The sequence below is a fragment of the Lissotriton helveticus genome, chromosome 3_2 (assembly GCF_964261635.1).
Source record: "Lissotriton helveticus chromosome 3_2, aLisHel1.1, whole genome shotgun sequence".
NCBI lineage: Eukaryota > Metazoa > Chordata > Amphibia > Caudata > Salamandridae > Lissotriton > Lissotriton helveticus.
In genome coordinates, this window is record NC_136062.1 from 178,652,196 (window position 1) to 178,675,294 (window position 23,099).

Below are 23,099 nucleotides of genomic sequence, written 5' to 3' on the forward strand. Positions count from 1 at the left end.
ACACCAGAGCGTGGCTTAGAATGAATACCCAATGGACGGCTTCCACCAGCACTCTGAACCGGAAGCCACAAGTAGGAAACCTCATCTCATGGAGAAGGATGCACACCGTGTGTTATCAATATTTTAACACAGAATCACTAGGCGGGGACATATATCACCTAGGTGACAATTTTTCTGCATTTATTTCCAATAACACCTTATATTCCAGAGAAGATACCCACTGCAGCATTCACCAGTGAGTAAGCAGTTCTAACATCAGAGGATTCAAGCCCCTCCAGCCCTCAGCAGTATTTCATCAATAGGAGAATGCTGAAAGGAAAGGCGCGAGGCACAAGAGGCATGAAAACATCTTAACCTTCAGGTCTTCTGTCAAAAGCCGCAAGTACGGTGAACCCTCATTTTGGATGCACAAAAGCCGCACAGCCTAGTTCTGGATTAAATCCAATGAATCAAGTTTATTTCATTCCTTCTCTCTTTTGCATTTTTCTCCTTTCATTTTATCCATACATTTTCTCAAGTTCAATTCATTATATTCAATCTGTAGTTTTCCATATGTTAAAAAGCACTCAGAAGCATGGGGTCGATTCCGTTTCACGATTTATTACACTGGTCCAATGCATTTCGGGAGAAAACCTCCCTTCGTCAGGGACATCTACAATTGCAAACAAATACATCATTTTAAACACTGTTTACCAAAATAAGTTTACATCATCATGTTTCGATCTACAAATTACTGAAAACCTCCATTAAAACATGTAGTGGATTCACATATGTTACACTTTCGCGGTAGGACACATTAAACTAACATACTGGGCTCTCTATTTCAGCAGTGTGTATTCTAATTCACCTGACGATCTTTCACTCAGCATTTTAAGAGAAACCCCAAACTAAACTAGATTCTGATTAGATTCAATGTGCAGACACGCATTCAGGAACCTCCGCTTACCGTGACAGAAAAATGAGTCATGTTCTTAAAAAGGGGGGCATCCCCGTTTAGTCATCTCGGCGCAAATCCGTCACCCTTTCATTTTGTTTATCTAGCGTACCATCGCCACCATCTTCCTTGTTCAAATGAGCCGATTACACAGACCCTCTCGCTCTGCATTTAAATATGTTCCCACCCTCCGTGATGATCAACAGGTGGTATTATCCTTGACCTCTTTGGTCTTTACAATTTGAAAATTCTTCACTCTACCAGCATGCATTATTCTTGTCTACTCCCGGATTTTCTTGTGATGCCGTGTTTAACCACGACTGTTTAACCTAAACATGCGACTATAACTGATGCACTCGCTCATAATTCCTTAAATAATCTGGCAAAACTACTTCATAATCAACTTCAAACTCCACTCTAATGTTTGCAACATTTGGGTAAAAGAATCATATTATAACGTGGCACGTTGTCATTCCCATACTTCTAGTAACCCTTTTATTTGCTAAAAGTCTCCTAATCATTACTGTCATTTTTAACTTAATTTCTTCAATGTTATGCTCCGTGGGTGCTATCTCAGGAGAGACGAAAAGTTCATGTTTGTGAATCATTGGTTATGAGATGCACACCTATGTATTCCATTTTCATTTTAGTCCCTTTGCTTTTCACGTTAACGGCGTGCGATGCTTTTTCCGCGCTCGTCTCATTGCGCTACAACAAAATCAGCAAGTACGGTGAACCCTCATTTTGGATGCACAAAAGCCGCACAGCCTAGTTCTGGATTAAATCCAATGAATCAAGTTTATTTCATTCCTTCTCTCTTTTGCATTTTTCTCTTTTCATTTTATCCATACATTTTCTCAAGTTCAATTCATTATATTCAATCTGTAGTTTTCCATATGTTAAAAAGCACTCAGAAGCATGGGGTCGATTCCGTTTCACGATTTATTACACTGGTCCAATGCATTTCGGGAGAAAACCTCCCTTCGTCAGGGACATCTACAATTGCAAACAAATACATCATTTTAAACACTGTTTACCAAAATAAGTTTACATCATCATGTTTCGATCTACAAATTACTGAAAACCTCCATTAAAACATGTAGTGGATTCACATATGTTACACTTTCGCGGTAGGACACATTAAACTAACATACTGGGCTCTCTATTTCAGCAGTGTGTATTCTAATTCACCTGACGATCTTTCACTCAGTATTTTAAGAGAAACCCCAAACTAAACTAGATTCTGATTAGATTCAATGTGCAGACACGCATTCAGGAACCTCCGCTTACCGTGACAGAAAAATGAGTCATGTTCTTAAAAAGGGGGGCATCCCCGTTTAGTCATCTCGGCGCAAATCCGTCACCCTTTCATTTTGTTTATCTAGCGTACCATCGCCACCATCTTCCTTGTTCAAATGAGCCGATTACACAGACCCTCTCGCTCTGCATTTAAATATGTTCCCACCCTCCGTGATGATCAACAGGTGGTATTATCCTTGACCTCTTTGGTCTTTACAATTGGAAAATTCTTCACTCTACCAGCATGCATTATTCTTGTCTACTCCCGGATTTTCTTGTGATGCCGTGTTTAACCACGAATGTTTAACCTAAACATGCGACTATAACTGATGCACTCGCTCATAATTCCTTAAATAATCTGGCAAAACTACTTCATAATCAACTTCAAACTCCACTCTAATGTTTGCAACATTTGGGTAAAAGAATCATATTATAACGTGGCACGTTGTCATTCCCATACTTCTAGTAACCCTTTTATTTGCTAAAAGTCTCCTAATCATTACTGTCATTTTTAACTTAATTTCTTCAATGTTATGCTCCGTGGGTGCTATCTCAGGAGAGACGAAAAGTTCATGTTTGTGAATCATTGGTTATGAGATGCACACCTATGTATTCCATTTTCATTTTAGTCCAGTGGTACTCTTGTTGGTGCCAATTCCATGTCAGTTGTTGGGCAGAGAGGCTCTGGGAGGCTAATGATAAAGAAAGACATTCAAATTCTTGTACAACGCTAGCTATGACCAATAACATACTGAATATGTACTTTATCCACTATACTGGAAGGTGTTCATTTTAGTTGAATTGAACAGCAGGGTGAAAGCTATATGCTTAAAAAAAGACCTGTTTTGAACAAGGCTTTCCTTGAACTGCGCCCTCAATCACACAGCAAAGCCTGGCTTAATTCTTCCGGAGTTGTCAAGTCATTCGCTTGCTAAAGACGAGCTAGACTGCAATGGTAATTTTTCATGCCTCTCTTGTCACCCTACTACTGTCACAAAGTCTTAAGTCCATTGTTTTCATTTTAGGAGAGGCGGGAGTTGCTCTTGCAGATCCAGCAGGCGGCAAAGGACCTGGAGGTGTGCGAGAGGAAGGCGGCCTTTGCTCTGAATGAGCTGCAGCGACTGACCAGTGAACGCCAACAAATGGTAACATTTGGGGACAAGGTTTTTGGTTCCTTCACCAAAATACCCTTTGAGTGTTGTACTTTATAAGTTTCTGTTTTTTATCATAGTGACACAGGGGTGGGTATCATACTCACAAATGCAACGACCGAGAACCGTAAAACATACTTGGTAACGTACATTGTCTAAATAATTAAAAAGCAGTAACATCAGTAGGAAAACCAGCAAAACCCTTTTTTGATTCACATATGAAGTTCCAGGTGGATGTGAGAGGGTAGTATTCATTATCAAAGTTACAACAACTGATACGCTCAAAACAAATCCAATACAAGAATGTTTTTAGTGTTTTCCTAAAACATGAGAAGGTAAATGTCTTATAAATGTTTGTAGAAAGGATATTCCATTCAACAGTTCTCAATGTGGAAAGAAAGATCTGAAGCCTGATAGCCCTTGTACTACCTACCGCTATTAGACTTTCCCATATGAGTGGTGTTGTGTACAATTCATGTCAAGTTATATGTGTTAATTTATTAATATTTATAAACAGTACCCCTCACAGTGAAGAGATCTCTACAGGGCAGGTGCATCTCTAAATAGAATAGACTGTCCTCTGCTGCCTCCAGCCCCTGGTAGACCTGCAGGGCATTTACCAGGGTCTATTTGATGGTGTCTCTGCCCCCCAAACCTGTGGCTCCCCAACTCTACTTAGAGTCGGAGAAGCTCTAGGTTTACACCAGTGGAGCATCCATCACTGTTAATCACAGACCTGGCAACCTGTCCACCAACGAGCTGCTAGGTTGCAGTGACAGTCGCCCCACCCTATTCTGCCTGAAGCTATTAATTTACCTTGACCATATCCACCATAAGATACATGACTGGTACGGGCAGAGAAAATATGACGGGAGCCACAGGCATAAAAATCCCTGCACCGCAGGACCATTTGATCTTTGCTAAGAGAAAACATCTAGTTCAGGAGTTTATTTTCTAAAAACAAAAAAAGTTTGCTGTGCTTGAGCTTTAAGCATGGCACCTGTTTGACCAACTTGCAATACTGTCATGGCTCCCGATAAAGCACAAAGATCCTATTCAGGCAAGAGGGCATCTCTAAATGGGACGGATGGTGAAGGAGACTGTGTCCCAGGACACCCCCCACGCCGTGCGGCTCGCCAGCTGTAGCGCGTCTCCGCCCTGCGCCACAGGTTCGTCCCTGGCCTCAGTGCCCCTGCTGCTGCTCGTTTCCTTTCTGCCCCGCTGTTGCCCTCATTGTGTGCTTTTACCATCTGTACTTCGTGATTCTTTAACTATCTTTTTTGTGCCTTCTTGATTCTGTAATTCTCTATTTTTTTTGCCTCGTGATACCGTTACCCCTGGTGTGGCCCCTCCCTGCTCCCCGCTTCCCGCTGCTCCCTCGCGGCCCTGCCCCCTTTTTCTTCTGTTACCCGATTGGCCGCCCCGCTCCCGCCGCCCAGCTGCTCCTCCCTCCCACTTCACCTCATATGGAGCCCGCGCGGACGCGCAGCGGGCGCCCCGATTGTGCGCCAAAGGCGCGCCAAAGACAAGCCCGTCTACGCCCGTCCGCGCCTGGATCGCGCCCAGTGCCAGGACCCCTGGCCCCCGTCGATGCCAGCCCACACGACGGACCTACGACGCCGCCACCCTCAACGCACTCAAACCTGACCGGAACCCCGCCTGCTACTGAGCCACCCCGAAACGCACCCACGGACCCTTCAGCTGCCAAGCCTGCAAGTTCACTTGCCTGAAAACCTGCACGGCACCCAAAAGGCCAGGCACCAGCAACAACCACCTCAAGTGCATCCTGCTCAACACCCGCTCCGTCCACAGACACGCTGTCGAACTCTGGAACCTGCTCGACACAACATCACCAGACATCGCCTTCCTTACAGAAACCTGGATGAACACCTCCTCAGCGCCTGACATCGCCATAGCCATCCTGGACGGATACAAGATCACCCGGAGGGACCGCGTCAACCAGACCGGAGGAGGCATCGCCATCATCCACAGGAACACCATCCGCATCACGACCAACTCCGATGACACCTTCTCCGCCGCCGAGCACCTCCACTTCCAGATACACACCGACCCCAAGACCAACCTCAGAGGGACCCTCATCTACTGACCCCCGGGACCACACACCCAATTCAGCGAAGACATCGCGGACTTCATCAGCCCGCACGCCCTCCCCTCCGCTGACTAAATCCTCCTAGGGGACCTCAACTTCCACCTGGAGAAAAACAACAACACCAACACCACCACCCTGCTGGACAACCTCGCCAACCTCGGATTCAAGCAACTGGTGAACACCCCCACCCACTACGCCGGCCACACGCTTGACCCCGTCTTCTTCTCCAGCAAGCACATCTCCTTCAGCCACTCCACCGGACTTCATTGGACGGATCACAGCTGCGTCCACTTCAGCTTCAAAAGAACCACGACCCACCACCACCCGCAACAGGTTCCTCGCAGGAGCTGGAGTAAGATCACCGCCGACCAGCTCACCACCTCCCTCCGCCTGAACCCTCCCGCCAGCACAACGGACCCCAACGTAACAGCCCGCACCTTCACACAGTGGCTCACCAACTGCGCCGACGACCTCGCACCACTGAAGAACACTCCCAGCAGACCCGGCAGCAAGAAAGCCTCCTGGTTCACCGACGAACTCAAAACATCCAAGAAAAACTGCCGCACCCTTGAAAAAGCCTGGCGCCACCACCAGACCACAGAAAACATGACTGGCCTCAAGAACGCCACCCGCAAACACCACCAGCTGATCCGCACCACCAAAAGGACAACATTCAAAGAACGACTGGACAACAACACCCACAACAGCAAGGAACTTTTCAGCATCATCAAAGAGTTCTCCAACCCCAACGCCGGAAACAAAGACATCACCCCCTCGCAAGACCTCTGCGACTCACTCGCCACCTTCTTCCACCGCAAGATCGCCGATATACACAATAGCTTCGGTGCACAGACCACGCACCCAACCACCAAACCAATGCCCCCCACCACCCTCTGCAACTGGACCCCGGTCAGCACCGAAGACACCACCCGCACGATGAACACCATCCACTCCGGATCACCAACCGACCCCTGCCCCCACCACGTCTTCAACAAGGCCGACTCCATCATCGCACCCCAACTCCCGGACATCATCAACATCTCCTTCACCACCCTCACCTTCCCGGAGAGCTGGAAGAACGTCGAGCTCAGCGCCCTCCTGAAGAAACCAACAGCGGACCCCACCGACCTCAAGAACTTCCGCCCCATCTTGCTCCTCCCTTTTCCTGCCAAAGTCATCGAGAAGATCGTCAACAGACAGCTCGCCGCCTTCCTCGAGACAAACTGATCCCTCGACCCTTAGCAGTCCGGCTTCCAAGCCAACCACAGCACCGAGACCGCCCTCATCGCAGCCACCGACGACATCAGATCCCTGCTCGACAACGGAGGAACAGCGGCCCTCATCCTCCTGGACCTATCTGCGGCGTTCGACACTGTCTGCCACCGCACCCTAATACAGCGCCTCAGCAACATCGGAATCCAAGGTAAGGCTCTGGATTAGATCATCTCGTTCCTCGCCGGAAGAACCCAGAGAGTCCGCCTCCCGCCGTTCAGATCCGAGGCCCCCGAAGTCATCTGCGGTGTACCACAAGGATCCTCACTCAGCCCCACCCTCTTCAACGTCTACATGAGCCGCCTCGCAGCCATCGCACGCCAATACAACCTCAACATCATCTCCTACGCCGACGACACCCAGCTGATCCTCTCCCTCACCAACGACCCCGCCACTGCCAGAGCCAGCCTTCACGAAGGGATGAAAGACGTCGCCGAGTGGATGAAGAACAGCCGCTTGAAACTGAACTCAGACAAGCCGGAAGTCCTCATCCTGGGATCATCCCCTGCCGCCTGGGACGACTCCTGGTGGCCCCCTGCCCTGGGCACCACCCCCAAGCCAACGGACCACGCACGAAACCTGGGCTTCATCCTGGACTCCTCCCTCTCGATGACCAGACAAGTCAATGCCGTATCGTCAACACCCTGCGCATGCTCCGTAAGATCTTCCGATGGATCCCCACCGAAACCAGGAAGACGGTCACCCAGGCACTCGTCACCAGCCGACTGGACTACGGGAACACCCTCTACGCAGGAACCACTGCCAAACTACAGAAAAGACTCCAGCGCATACAGAACGCCTCCGCACGACTCATCCTGGACATCCCTCGCCACAGCCACATCTCGACCCACCTGAGAGACCTGCACTGGCTCCCCGTCAACAAGAGGATCACGTTCAGACTCCTCACCCACGCACACAAGGCTCTCCACGACATGGGCCCGAAGTACCTCAACAGCCGCCTCACTTTCTACACACCCACCCGCCAGCTACGATCGGCCAGCCTCGCCCTCGCCGTCGTACCACGCGTTCACAGAGCCACCGCTGGAGGAAGATCTTTCTCCTACCTGGCGGCCAAGACATGGAACTCCCTCTCCATCCACCTATGGCTGACCCAGGACCACCTATCCTTCAGGAAGCAACTCAAGACCTGGCTTTTCGAGCAGTAACAGAACCCTCCCCCCAGCGCCTTGAGACCCTACTGGGTGAGTAGCGCGCTATGCAAATTGCTGATTGATTGATTGATTGACCTCCGTACCCCTGGAGCACCAGCAGATCACCCACCAGGCTCGAAATGAATCCCTAATTTTTTATAGTCTGCCCTAGGCAGCTGAGCGAATAAAGAACCATCCACAACAGGGTTGGTAGAAAAGAAATTTTAATTCTCCAAATGGAGGCTTTGGAGCTACCAAATATCTTGCATCCATGTATAGATATAGTACACCATCAAAGATAACCCAGCGGTGGTGTGATTCTCATTATATTCAAAACCCATCCTTATATACACTTTCACGAGTTTGAAGTACTATTCGCCACACTCGTCTTGAGCAAGTTAGACTACTACGATAGCCTCCTTGTTAGCCTCTCTTACTACTTGTTCCTTCCATCAGAAATTTCTCAAAATTTAGCACATTCTGAGGCACACTCATACATCCTTCTATCATTACCAAATTAGCTGGTTATCAGCAATAATGTCTTTATTCAAACGACTTAATCTCATATTTAAAGCCACCTATCTCTCATGCATGATGACAACATACATGCATCCTTGTGGAACCTTCACCCAATTCACCAAAGCCTCTCTAATGTGATTATTGGTATTTGCTTAGTCTGTTTATTGTTCAGACTCACTACTCACAAACAGCTTATCTAAAAAATACCCTTTATCTACCACCTGAATGTCCTACATACTGTTGTTCTTTTGCTTTAAACAGCGTTTCTTGTTGACACAATAAAAAAAAGCATAAATCTTTCTCAGAATTGGTGCCCTAGTGTTGAAATGTATCCATGTCGATTCACGCTAGTGTTTTAAGAGTATTAACAAATCCAACTACAATATTGCCTGTAATTTGTGCCATCCTTCCTGGGGCTTTAGGTGCCACCCAATCCTTTGTAAGTTTAGTTCTGTTTGCCTCATAGACGTAATCAATTGACAACCACATGTTTCAGTGGAAATCAACATTTCATTATTTTATTCATTGTTCATTTATTTAAGTAACTACGTACCCGTTCCTGTAATGCCCTTCTAGACCCACAGGATTGCTTAAAAACAAAAATGAATTGCAATTTGGCCTTCACGAGAAAAAAGCTCCCGGAATTTCTATTGTCCTCCCAGGTCCTCCTCACAGCATGCCTTATCTAACATGGATACAATATAAACCACTATTCCTTCTCGGATACATGCATGTTTCTGATGTGTTTCATTCTGCCACTTTATTTTTTCCATATAAGAGAGACCGGCTTGAATATGAATATTTAGAGAGAAACCACATGGCGGCCATTCCAACTGAGAATTAGTATTGAAGTAATGAATTCTCTTGACAGACCTCATATGTTGTAAAGATGATGTCCTTCTACGAGGATGTATTCCCTCAACGTATATATCCCAGGTTCATTTGAGGCTCCGACTGTAAGATTGACATCCAGGGCTATAGACTTCCAATAAGGATTGTGGTTCCTTTTCACTTTCTGTTTGATCTGTTCCTACGTTGGCACTATGTGAAAAAAGGGGCGTTTGCCACTTGCTCTTTTCTCATTGTTGTGGGGTATAAACATGATAAACGTCTTTTGGTTCATTCACATCTATTTTTTCTGTCAGTTCCTCAAAGACCAGAAATTCCAATACTCATGATTTCCCATTTTCAGAAGCAGTCATTACCTTTGTGCCTGTTCTTGGTACTTAATTTAAGGAGCATCTTAACACGGACCAAGAAAACCAATGCCCGCAGAAGAGCTCACAGGTACAATAGGATCTGATTGTGTCTTCCTATGCCCACAACAGCACAATCCAGCCCTAACCCACAGCCCTTTTTTCAAGCCCTAGTTTCGGACTGGACATTGCGTGTCAAACTGGATCTGATAAGCAAACTCCAAGTTGAGGGTAAGGATTAAAGAGCTACAGGAAAACTTGAAGGCTTGCATGGACAAGGGTTCATCTGCTTCTTACTGATGCGACGTTAAGGGTTGTGGTTTGAACGTATCTGGCACCTATGCTGATTACAAGGAAAAAGGATAGATCTGCATTGAAGGAGCAAGATTGCTTTGAAATGCTTCTGTCTTGATCGTGCAATGTACTGGGAAAGGACGAACTACTACAATGACATTTTGTTTGCCACCGTAATGTTTTTTTGGTTTTAGAATAACGAAGCCAGCTTTCCCTTTGGAAATGCGTCTGTCTACCTCTTGACATCTGCTTGATTTACATACCGCTCCTTTGCTTTTGCCATATTAGTTTCCACCAATTTAAGGCTTTCTTGTAAGAGCGAACACTTCTTAGCGTTGGAAGAACAACGTATTGGAAGAAACTCTACCAGATGCCATATGTGGCTGATATCCAGACTTACAGTAGAAAGCAATCACCAGTAGAGACGCCTTACTCTTGTTATAGCAGGTGATCGCACCACGAGTAGAACTACATTCCAATTACCTTCCTGCAGAAGAAAGCCTACAAGGTACTATTGTGGCATCAGACATTTCACATTACTCAAAGGAGCCTTCAAGCTTTTGAGGAACTGATCTTGCAGGACACGATTCACAAACATTTTGAACACGGTTTAGGGACAGGGTGAAAAAATTGGCTTTTCCCACAAAGATGCTACTGGTCGGCCATTGAAAAATACATTGAACAGCAGTACTTATTCACAAACCTTCTTGTTGTTTTCACACTCCATTTACACATCTAGAGTTAGTGCCAGAAAATGCTGAGATAAGTGTTTATATGGTTGTTATTTATAACTAAACTACTCATCTTTCAAGGTGTTCAGGAGAGTGGGTTTCTCCACAGTGAATAAGAATGCCTGAAATAAAAAATAGTTAAGGTGAATTTGCAGCCGTAAACCAGCAGGCATTCCAACGGTGGAAAATCTGTATAGTTTAGAATTAGGAATATGCATTAAAATCTATCAATTCCTTAGATTTGTAAGTGTTTTTATGTTTTTTTCTGAATCCCCGAAGGTGCATAATTTCCACAAATAACCGGAGGACACCTGCATGCTTTAAATGACCGGCAGTCATTTGCACAGAGAAGCCAGCAGTGTAGTCACTACTGATCTTTTCAGTATGGCAGTGCAGTGGCCCAATCCCCACAGCGAGTTGCTGGAAAAATACAGCTCATTCCCCAGAGCAGATGGCGCTCTCTCGCCCCCCTGCGCAGATGACCTCGCCCCCCTGAGGACCCCGCCTAGCAGACCCGGCAGCAAGAAAGCCCCATGGTTCACCGACGAACTCAAGAGCTCCAAGAAGAACTGCCGAGCCCTCGAGAGAACCTGGCGCAGAGACCCAACAGATGACAACATGACTGCCCTCAAGCTCGCCACCCGAAAACACCACCAACTCATCCACGCAACCAAGAAAACTGCATTCAACGAACGACTGGACAACAACGCACACAACAGCAAGGAACTCTTCAACATCGGCAAAGAGCTCTCCAACCCCAACGCCGGAAACAGCGACATCACCCCTTCGCAAGACCTCTGCAACTCCCTCGCCTCCTACTTCCACAACAAGATCGCGGACATACACAACAGCTTCAGCACTCAACCGACGCACGCCACGACCGAACCACTGCCCCCCACCACCACCCTCTGCGCCTGGACCCCGATCAGCACCGAGGATACCGTCCGCACGATGAACTCCATCCACTCCGGATCTCCGACCGACCCCTGCCCCACCTGCGGGACATCATCAACACCTCCTTCGACACCGCGACCTTCCCGGAGAGCTGGAAGCACGCCAAACTCAGCGCTCTACTAAAGAAGCCATCAGCCGACCCCACCGACCTCAAGAACTACCGCCCCATCTCGCTGCTCCCGTTCCCTGCAAAAGTCATCGAGAAGACCGTCAACAAGCAGCTGGTCGCCTTCCTCGAGACGAACGGATCCCTCGACCCCTCGCAGTCTGGCTTCCGAGCCAACCACAGCACCGAGACCGCCCTGATCGCAGCCACCGATGACATCCGAGCACTGCTTGACAACGGAGAAACAGCGGCCCTCATCCTCCTAGACCTCTCCGCGGCCTTCGACACTGTCTGCCACCGTACACTAGTGCAGCGACTCAGCAACGTGGGAATCCAGGAAAAGGCACTGGAATGGATCATCTCCTTCCTCGCCGGAAGGACACAGAGAGTCCGCCTCCCCCCGTTCAGATCTGAAGCCACCGAAGTCATCTGCGGCGTTCCTCAAGGGTCCTCGCTCAGTCCAACCCTCTTCAACGTCTACATGAGCCCCCTCGCAGACATCGCACGCCAGCACAACCTCAACATCATCTCCTACGCCGACGACACCCAGCTGATCCTCTCCCTCACCAACGACCCCGCCACCGCCAGAGCCAACCTTCATGAAGGGATGAAAGAGGTAGCCGAATGGATGAAGACCAGTCGCCTGAAACTGAACTCGGACAAGACGGAAGTCCTCATCCTGGGATCCTCACCCTCCGCCTGGGACGACTCCTGGTGGCCCCCCGCCCTAGGCAGCGCACCCCAACCAACGGACCACGCACGCAACCTGGGCTTCATCCTGGACTCCTCCCTCTCCATGACCAGACAAGTCAACGCCGTCTCCTCGTCGTGCTTCAACATCCTGCGTATGCTACGTAAGATCTTCCGGTGGATCCCCACCGAGACCAGGAAGACGGTCACCCAGGCCCTCGTCACCAGCCGTCTGGACTACAGCAACTCCCTCTACGCCGGAACCGCCGCCAAACTCCAGAAGAGACTCCAGCGGATTCAGAACGCCTCAGCACGACTCATCCTGGACATCCCCCGTCGCAGCCACATCTGCGGACACCTGAGAGACCTGCACTGGCTCCCGGTCAACAAGAGAATCACCTTCCGTCTCCTCACCCACGCACACAAAGCCCTACACAGCCAAGGCCCAGGATACCTCAACAGCCGCCTCAACTTCTACGCTCCCAAACGCCAGCTTCGATCGACCGGCCACGCCCTCGCCACCGTCCCCCGCATCCGAAGAGCCACCACAGGGGGACGGTCCTTCTCCTACCTCGCCGCCAAGACATGGAACTCCCTCCCGACCCACCTCCGCCTGACCCAGGACCACCTCGCCTTCAGGAAACAACTCAAGACCTGGCTGTTCGAGCAGTAGCGGACCCCCCTCCCCTAGCGCCTTGAGACCCTCTGGGTGAGTAGTGCGCTATATAAATGCCCTGATTGATTGATTGATCTGAAGTTTATGGGCAAAATTGTAGAGTACTTTCTGAGGTACTTTAGAGAACTGGTGCTTGTTGAGCAAAGACTGACAACTGTCTCATTGAATAGTAAAAAAAAACAACAAATAATACAAAATGACCATGCATTTTACAAAGGTATTCTTAAATGTTTGCTAATTTGAACTGGAAATGAAAAAAACCTTCTGCCAACAGCTAGTATAAAAAATGAATGAGATATTAAAATAAAAATCTAACATTTCAGTCACCTGCACCTGATGTCTCCATTAAGGAATCTTACACCTCTCGGAGTCAGAGCATCGGCAAATCGTCGCGATCAGGTGTGTATGAGTCTTACCAACAACTCTTCCTATGTTTAAATGTGTTTTTAATGCAAGCAAAAAAGATTGTTAGTTTGCATGTAAGTAGGATAAATCATTGCAGCTGGAATACCAGAATCCACATTTTCAAATCCGATTTAGTGTATGAGAGAAAAAGAGAACTAATTCCTGCCTGGGCCAAAGCTGCTGGGAGGTGCATAAGACCACCTAGGGGGTCTTGAGGGTTGAAAGCCCAGTGCAGGGCACACTACGCCAGGCTAGTGCTTGAGCAGAGCACTGGATAAGTGCAAGGGGCGAAGCCTCCAGCATCTTGTGGAGGGCTACTGTTCTATCCCTGGTTCCCATGTGCTCCCACAATCCTTAGAGGCCTTAGCATGCCCTCCCTCTATTTTACTCTCTCGCACAGGTAGCTGCATCGATTAGTGGGCAGCTGCGCGTGGAGTCTGATTATAGAGACAGTTGATAGGGAAAAGAGGCAGCCTCAGACACTTATTGGACGTCCCCTAACTGTTACCCATTGCACCCTTTCTACCACCCTAACCTCTACTGCCTTCCTGCTCCTATTCCCTCCTGCTTAGCCTCACCCCAAAATCACTCCTCCTGCCTCCCTGCTTAGCTGCAGATCTGATAACTAAGGTTAACCACACACACTCTTTATTTGTAAGTGTTCTGTTGTACTTGATTCAAGGACGAAGGAGTACCACTTCAGATGGGTCTTTAGCGTGTCACTGCAGCTATGGGCTGACCGGGGTACTGATGATGAGAGTGGACCGGGTATAGGAGGCATGCTGTCGGGAGGTTGGCACTTATCTGTAGGTCCGGGCAGTGCTGATGAGCAGAGGGATTGTTGATTGAGTCAATCAACACTCTAAGTACCAGGGCTGAGCAGGGGAAGGAAATTGGCGGGAGGTAGGCTTTCCCCATCACAGACTTCTGTATCGGCACAGCAGCTTCGACTCACTGTAATGTAAGCATGTGGCGAGTGAGTACTCGGTGTATGCCCCTGTGGCGAGAGGGGGAAGCATGGAGAGGGCTGATCTTAAAGTGATGTGTGATTGTAGCTTGAACCTCTGCAGCACATGCTGTAGTTGCTCTGTGTGTGAGGGGAGCTTCACTGAGGCTCCCCATGTGGTACCTGTTCTGTGTGGACAGTTGCACTGCTGTTTTGCAGGGTGTCCCTTATCTCTGAGTGCCTTCCGCCACATTACCTGGGAGGAACATATACTGATGCTACCCAATGCACAACTATTCTTAGGTGCTTGGAATGAAGGGTCAAGGGTAGGTAGATGGGTGTGTTATCACTCCTGCCACCTGTCCTGCCTATTCTGGTGAAGATCATCTGTGTCAGAAACTGACCCGCACACATTATCTATACTTGCGCAGTACTGGTCACTATTTAATGTCACACATAATAAGTGCACACCATTCCACCACTACCTTCCTTGCTTTGGCTTGCCCCAGAGAACCCACAATGACATTGGGACAGTGGTGGACCATTTTAACTATAATGTGCGGGCAGTATGCGGCTCCAAGGTGTAATAACGCGGAACACATCAAGGTCCCCTGTTGTTAAACAAATCTTGATGGATGGATCAGCCACCAATGTGTGCCTCTGTGCAATATGAGTAGTGCCAATAGGTAGACTGACTTTTAGAAGACATTATTGGGGTGGCTAACCAGGTTAAACATTATGATTTATGTGGTCAGACTGTCTAGAGTCATTGATAAAGAGAACCAGGATGTAAATGAGTCATATCACATGGACAACTTAGGTATGGGCTGTCTCTAGCGACAAAAAGGAAAAGAATGAAGAAAGCATAGTGTATCTCAATGAATTGTATGGTAGCATTTATGCAGTGCTTACTACACCTCTGTGGGGCATTGAAGCTCTTGCCTACATGGATTGCCCGGTACACCCTGTAGGTTGTATGGCTGGAAGAGTGTTGTCTTTGTTTTTAACCCATGTCAGAAGTGTTTCCATGCTGTACGTGATGACCACTGAGTTGCAGCGATCATGTTTTGGAACGCAGCACTTAGACGTGTGATGGATGGAGAATTGTGAGACACAGGCGCATGGATTATGTTTTTTAGTAAGATGGCTGATTTGAGCAGCTCTGCAGGTCCCTCTGTGTGGTATTGCTTATAATCTACAGGGTAATTAAAGGACATGACCCATAGCAGTGTTATCTTATGTGAGTGCAAGAGGGTTGAGTTGTATAAGGAATTATTATGCAGCTTCCGATTAAACGCCTGAGCGCTGACTCTTATCGTATTACAACTAGTATAGACCAGGAGGTTTACTTATTTCATTGTATTCTATTCTATTGTGACTGCATGTTTATAGCACTTTCTACCCGTGATGAGGCATTGAAGCACTATATGGTGAGCAGCATGCTACTCTTTTTTATGCTGATGCCGTGGTAGTGGGTCTCATCTATCTAACTAACTGCAACCAATGTTTTGCGGGTCAAAGGAGCTTGCAGGAGCTGTTGGCAAAAACTGTATAGTGTAAAACTACGGAAGGAATTTGGAAAGACTATTTCCAACATGGTTAAAGGGCTAACAGAAGATGCAAGTGTTGAAGGTTGAATTTTAGATTTGCAAACATAAATATACTGATTTTGTGGCTTGGTCCAAAAGTATGTACTTTAATAATGGAAGAGGAACCTAGAGCTTGGTTTGGGACACATAATCTCAAACAGGAACATGATGGGTTCAGACGAGAAGTTTACTTTTGGTGGTGTTGCATTCATGTTCTTGATCACAGGTATTGCATCTTCAGATGAATGTATCAGGTATTGCTTACAGTTTTTCCATCAGTAAACTTAACAGTGGACGTTCAAAGCGGACCCCAGAGGTGCAACTGTGCATTATAAAGGATGCCTTTAATAAAAGGTAACGCCTGCTGTTGATATAGTTTGTGTGTTCCTACTATAGATAAATGACAACATACCTGAAAAGATATTTTGGACGCATAAACTCCAGCATCCCAGCATCTCAACTCGCAGCAACATTAGCAGGCACAGAGTTTGTGCTTGGTGCTCGGTTCTACGCTTGGCATATACTTTCACCATAGTGAGCTATCCAATACACCTGGCAGAGTAATGTGCATAGCTGGTATGGGCGTTTGGCCAAAGTCTTGCATAAGACTTTATCAGGGCCGGACTGGGAACCAAAACCGGCCCGGCAAAGTGCTTGGCCGGCCCCGGGGAGGTTGGGGGTGCGACCGAGCTCTTTGCCGGGGCCGCTTTTGGCCGAATTTGTTCCACGGACGATTTTGCAGCTATGCTGCATAAACGGCCCTGTGACATAAACGGCCCCCAGTGGCCCAAAACCTGCCCCCACCCTTGCGGCGCACCGGGGGATTGCCCGGTGCCCACAAAGGCCAGTCCACCCCTGTACTTTATAATGAACTTAGAGTGTACCTAGGCATTACCACATGTTCTGGAAGGGTCTGGTTTGAGACAAGATTGTCTGTTCAGTGGACTGAGCACATAACTCTGTAAATCTTTCATTTACACTGGTGCCTGCCTATGCCGGCTTGAAGACGTATATGTTCCTAACAACAGTTCAGGAGACAATTTACAACAAATTTACATTGGTTAAAAATAGATAGGGGGTAGAAAGAGAGAAAAAAGAAAGAAAAAGAAAAATAGGGAGAAACCATATGCCAGATGAACCAAACAGTGAAATTATGTTTTAGAAAAATATCACAAATTTATTATAAATATATAGTTTAAGAAAAACAAACACGCTCAGATAAATATTTGCTGGTATACACAACAATACATCACAAAAACCAGACAGGTGGCAAACAACAATTATGTTACAGTGAAGAAACAACATATACAAAATTTCGGAATTTTGCGTGGCAATAAGGACATAGCGCTTATTGCCGGGTGAGACATACTTTTGAGGATTGATTCTTCCCATACCTTTGTAATTTTTACAAACAAGAAGCTTGCAAGCTGAAGCCTTGTTTCCAGGAATGGTTATCGTGTTCTAACATATTATGGATTTGAATTCCCTGCGAGCTCCCTAATATAATGTGAGTGCTCGCGAAAGAATTTTAATACAGAATTTTTGACGCTCAGTGAACGTTTCTGTCCTGATGAGGACCGCATAATTGAACTGCGGGTGAAACGCCGTCGACGCATATGTGGCCAATAATTCTCAGAGGACACATAATTTTATGTATATGTTATTTCTTCACTGTAACATAATTGTTGTTTGCCACCTGTCTGGCTTTTTCTTTTTTTTTCTTTCTTTTTTCTCTCTTTCTACCCCTTATCTATTTTTAACCAATGTAAATTTGTTGTAAATTGTCTCCTGAACTGTTGTTAGGAACATATACTGACTGCCCCTGGTTCAGGTTGGTTGGGTTGCCCCTGTAGTTGTTAATGGCTTGAAGACGTATGCACATACAGTGGCTGTACGCTTGTCAGAAAAGTGTATGCCTTCTAGTTCAATACACCAGTGTCCTAGTAATTCACCGTCAGCAGTAAAAACATGTTGGTTTACAATACTCGGAGCAAAGGACAACCATATCTTCATAACAGTTTTAATAATAGGTTGCTGCGAGGCAGCATCTGTGCAGCTGATGCTAGGTCTGAAACGCTTTTCTCTAGTAATATACAGACAACACCAACCCTGTCATTTAACCAGCAGTTGCGTTACTGCTCTGCAAAACAAAGCTGAGTTGGCTCATTAGATGTAATATCTAAACAAGGTCAAACCATAACCCAGCCTGTACACTGGAATGGCAAATCAGTGTGGAAGTTGTACCTTAAGCTTGTAAGATCCTTTCAAATGTTATTGAGATTTGTGTTTATTGTGTGTGTGTGTGTGTGTATAGAGGGACAATTTGTTCTAGGTCTGTAATATTTACAGGATCTCCAATGAGCCCCCAGCAAAGGCCTGGAAGTGGTCATTCTCCAGGATCTGGGAGAGCGGGCACTGCATTGGATGATGGTATCCACAGGCTACACCACGGCATCAGGACCTTGGTGGAAAGTGTCAAGAAGGGCCTGCTGGGCCAAGGTAAGAGCTCACTATATCCCAGTATACAGAAGGAAAAGGCTGTACTTAGCAATGAAGGTATTCAAAATGTTCCACAGAGCCCCTGAACTATGAAAAATAAGTATAAAGATAAAATGTATTCCAGAGTAGTTGAGCAGTCCTCTGGGCCCATAAAGTTACTATACTTTACATACTATGAAGTTACAATAGAGATAGGCTAACCCACGCAAATTGGGCATGTCATATACCTTTGGAGGCCAAGCTCACCCTCTGAGCTAACAGCAGGCCTTGCAATGTATTAATGGGTGTACACTTTGGCGTGCATGAGATTCTTTGAAAGTTTGGCCTATTTTGGATTTTTGACCCTTAAGTCTACATTTTGGAGACATTTTAAACACCTCTAATTTAAGAGTACTTATCCAGAGATGCTAGGTGTATGGTGACTTTAGCAGCGCTTAGTCAGTGAGATTGTAGGGGTGTGAATCCTAAATCTCACTAACTACAAAAGGAGTTGGTGGCAGGGTGGAGTGGTGAGATGACCATGGGGTACAACAGCCATGAGAGGTCGGAAAACTGTAGGTGAAACTTTCTGACTGTTTGTTGAATCAGGCATATGTTTTATATTTAATCAGTATTTCTGGAAATTCTCCTTTAAAAGGAATAGTTCACTCCGAAATTTGTTTCAGATTTTGTTGGTGGGATAACCCAAGCCTTCAAAGAGAGGGTCAGACTGGTGCAGTAAAAGACTAAGATTACAACATTTTCCAGGGCTGCTTTTAGACCACAGTCTAGCTTTGAAATGTTAAGTAAAACATATCAGTTGGGTTGGTGTGTTCTTCAGACATGTTGTTCCATTTCCTTCTCCACCTCCTAAAAAAAAATAGAAAAGAGAGCCACTGATATTTACATTGTGACCCTACAGCCCAAACTATATTGACTTTGTGGCCCAAATTAACAAAGACAAATTTATGATTGAAAATAGATGTCGCCAAAGGATACCCAGCATTTACTACTGCATAATTGTGTGTCGCAACTTCATGCATTTATGCAGTACAAGACCTTGTGGAAGGAGTGTAGAATGGAAAGATCAACCATGATTTGCCTTGAGAGTTTGTGAATGCCCACCAAATAGTATGCTTGTGGGCATTCTCAAACATCTGTCTCACTACTTCCCACCTAAGAAATTATTGGAGGTTTGTTCCAGCAAAGTGCTGGAGTAATTCCGCGTCTTGGGTGGGTTGTGGAGTGCAGAGGAAGGAATTTCTCCATGCAAAAAAATATTTCCCCTGAAAAGAAAAAAAGATACAGCTGTAAATCAACATTCCCATTGGCAACATGTGTGGTTTGTACAATTAGCATTTTCGTAATAGTAAAATTTAAAAATCTAACCTGACCAGAATGTCACACGACAATGCCAGTAATATTCCTGGAAAGCTGAGATTGGCGCAGCTTTCCAAGCCTAGTACTGCCAATGTTTGTGAATTCCAAAACCTAGTAAATATGCACCCATTCATAGGAGTGCTGATAAGAGTTCACCTGTACAACTTTCTTTGTGAATCAGTCACTATATATCTTAAAGTTCCTGATCTAAAATGTACAAGTTAAAACCTTCCGTTATTGACATGAGGACGACAAAAAAACCAATAGAGACATAGCAAACTCAACTCAGGCCCCACAATCCCAAATACCAAGTAAAACATGAATTTATTATTGGGGTCTCACAATAGCCCCATGAAGATACATCCTGCCTGGCAGAGTTGGTGACTGTTGGGATGAAAAAGTCCTCTGCATGGTAAAGGACGTGTACCCCTACCCTAAGTGCCAAAGTTTACTGTTGCCTGGATCCTTAATGATGATTTGTGATGTAATAGGCAAACACAAATTATCCATGTGAGCCAAGAAATAGGTCTCTCTCACGGATTGCGGTCTTGTTGAACCATGGGGGGCACCCAAAGCACTACCCGCATAGTCCCGGAAGGCTATTGCCTTCACCAGGAGCTAAGCAGCATGAGCTCAGTGATGGTAGCATACCATGCAGTGATCAGTAGAAGTGAACAGGTCCTTTTCACTCTTTTCGCTCACTTTTTTAAAGTTCTGCTGCTGTGTGCATAACTCACTGTAGAACATCATATGATAATCTTAAAATGTGGGGCTTAGAGCCCAGGATTAACCTTATTGATGCACATATCACTGTGGCTGTCATCCAGGTGTGAACTCTAGTCACTCCCGTGACCTGTGATGTGGGACTATCAGCCTCTGAGTCTCTCCTGCTGTGACAGACAAACTTTCAAGAGGAAGAAGAGAGCGAAAAGTGTACACTTCAAAAGAAGCAGAACTCCCAACATAAAACTTCAAAGACCCAAACTCTATATTACATTTGGTGTCTTGAAATGGACTATCAGTAGAGTGAGGTTGAGACCCCAAAATGTGTCTATGCCAGGCCGCGAACCAAGCTGTGTGAGGGGGGAAGCTCTGCAAGACTTACGTTTCTGACTAGCACTGGGGGCCAAGGCCTGCTAGTCTCCCTACTTGGCGAGGAAGCATCACTCAGGGAAACCAAGACCACCTGCCCTGGATCCTGGAACACCAGTAGCTGCATGCTTGCCAAGACCAGTGTGCCCTGTGAGGAAGAGAAGAGTGTTTGGGAGAGTGAGGCCCAGTGGGGAGCCCTGTTGAGAGGACTCCCTTTCCGAGGTGTGAAGAGACAGCTGTACACTGAACTGGTCATTGTCCGTGTGCAGGATTGAATCACTGACCCTCCCCCACATTCCAGGAGAGGGATGCCATGGACTAAACCATGAATCGAGTGCTTCGTGGAGAGGTGAAGCTAGTACAGCCTATGATCCCATATGCCAGAAAGAGCCACTGCAGAAGTGGCTGTGCCGACAAAGGCCAAGGCTTGTGTGCACCTTAACGGCGACCCCGCATGCCAGGAGAGGCCCCTGTGGTATATGTGGCTGCACAGGAGAGGTTGATGCCTTGCCAGCAGGTATCGCAGCAACACCGTATGTCAAGAGGGAATGCTGGTACCAAGTACTGACAAGATTGGTAGTCTCCCAGGAAAACTGAAGCTGCAACCTGTGGGTTGGAATTGAGAACTGAGACCTTCCCCCTGACCTGCCCCATGGACTCCAGAGGACATTGATAGGACTTTGCTCCATTGCTGGGACCCAGTCAGATGCACAAAGATCCCTGTGTAGGGAAAAACTGAACTTATTGTGCCAACAGATGCCTGGAGCACCGCCAATTGCTGTTGAGGCCTGCTGTGCCATTCAGAAGAAGGCCAGCTAGGTGCTGCCGTATGTCCAGCATGCAGCCTGACCTGACCAAGCAGGACTTGCGCATTGCCTGTGCCCGCAGTCAGGGAGCTGAAATGCTGAACGCTTCCATGCTGCTGGAGCAGGAAAGCAGGGCCGGCTCTAGGGTTGTGCGACCAGTGCCACTGCACCGGGCGCAGTGTTTGCAAGTTTATTATTATTTTAAAGCACCTGCTACTGCATTCATTTCCTCCAGTAATTTCCAGCCAACAAACAAATGTCAGGATAACTCCTGTGATTGATGTTCTTCCTGAAGAAGATTTGGAGTTTTGTTTAATTGGGGTTTTGACTCACCATAAAGTAGCACATAGGGTTAATACGCCTGTTGCAGAAAACCAGTACTGGGCAGATTACAAAGTGCATAAAAACGTAAATAGGTCAGTGGGTTACTGCTTTTAAAAGAGACATCATTTTGTTAGTTGCAATTTATAAGTTCGAATAATTTATAAGTTCGAAACCTATATTAGGATGTCTCTTTTAAAAGCAGTAAACTGCGGACCTATTTACATTCTATGCACTTTGTAATTGTACTGAACTGTTAACTTTTATCAAAGAACTGCGTGCAGGCTGCAAAGTATTGATTTGTGAAAAGATTAAGGTTGCAAAAAGTATTAATTTGGGCAGAAATCTATTCTTATTATTAAAGAGAACCCTCAACTATGGGGTTTCTTTTTAAATTCTGAGTATGTGCGTCTCTAGACCAAGCAATATTAAACTATACTGCCTACCAGTGTTGATAACATGTGAATCCTACACCTTGGAGTCCTCTGTCTTATGTAACATTTCCTTTATGCTGAGTTACACACGTATGATTTATTGTGTCTGTGTAAAGTGTCAATACAAAGAGGAGGGACTAGGATAGGACAATATTTTACGGGGTCCAGTGATGGTCAGCTGCTCTGCGTCATTATCCTGACGCTGCTCGTGGGGTAGGTGCATCGGCTTGGACTGCTGCCGCCGAAGGTACCATACCTCCCCAGCCGGTCCCACGGGAGCAGACTGAGAGGTCCATCAGGGAACCTGTTTAGGGTATTCACACTGCAGCAGGACCGACTGGCCTGCATTCTGGTATTACTGACTAATTAAGGTCGTATACCTACCTGCAAGTTTTTGACCCTTCACTCTTGTATAAACATTTTCACTACATTTTTTACTGTGTGGTACGATCTTACTAGGTCCTGAAGAATTGCCATCAGGCAAGAAACATGTTGACCAATAATTGAGGGTAGCAGTCCAATTTACTCTAAGAGTGTTAGGGTAACTGTCTCTCCCCTCCCACAC

At 46.5% G+C, this 23,099-nt stretch overlaps 1 protein-coding gene across 1 annotated transcript in view; it reads left to right on the forward strand.

The window, feature by feature from the left end:
- LOC144826256 (uncharacterized) overlaps positions 1–23,099 on the forward strand; it is a 257,403-nt gene that overhangs the window by 137,455 nt on the left and 96,849 nt on the right. The window contains exons 14-16 of the mRNA XM_078684620.1: positions 3,259–3,378; positions 13,407–13,482; positions 18,373–18,522. Of these exons, the coding sequence (XP_078540746.1) occupies positions 3,259–3,378; positions 13,407–13,482; positions 18,373–18,522 (346 nt within the window). The remainder of the gene's footprint in view (positions 1–3,258; positions 3,379–13,406; positions 13,483–18,372; positions 18,523–23,099) is intronic.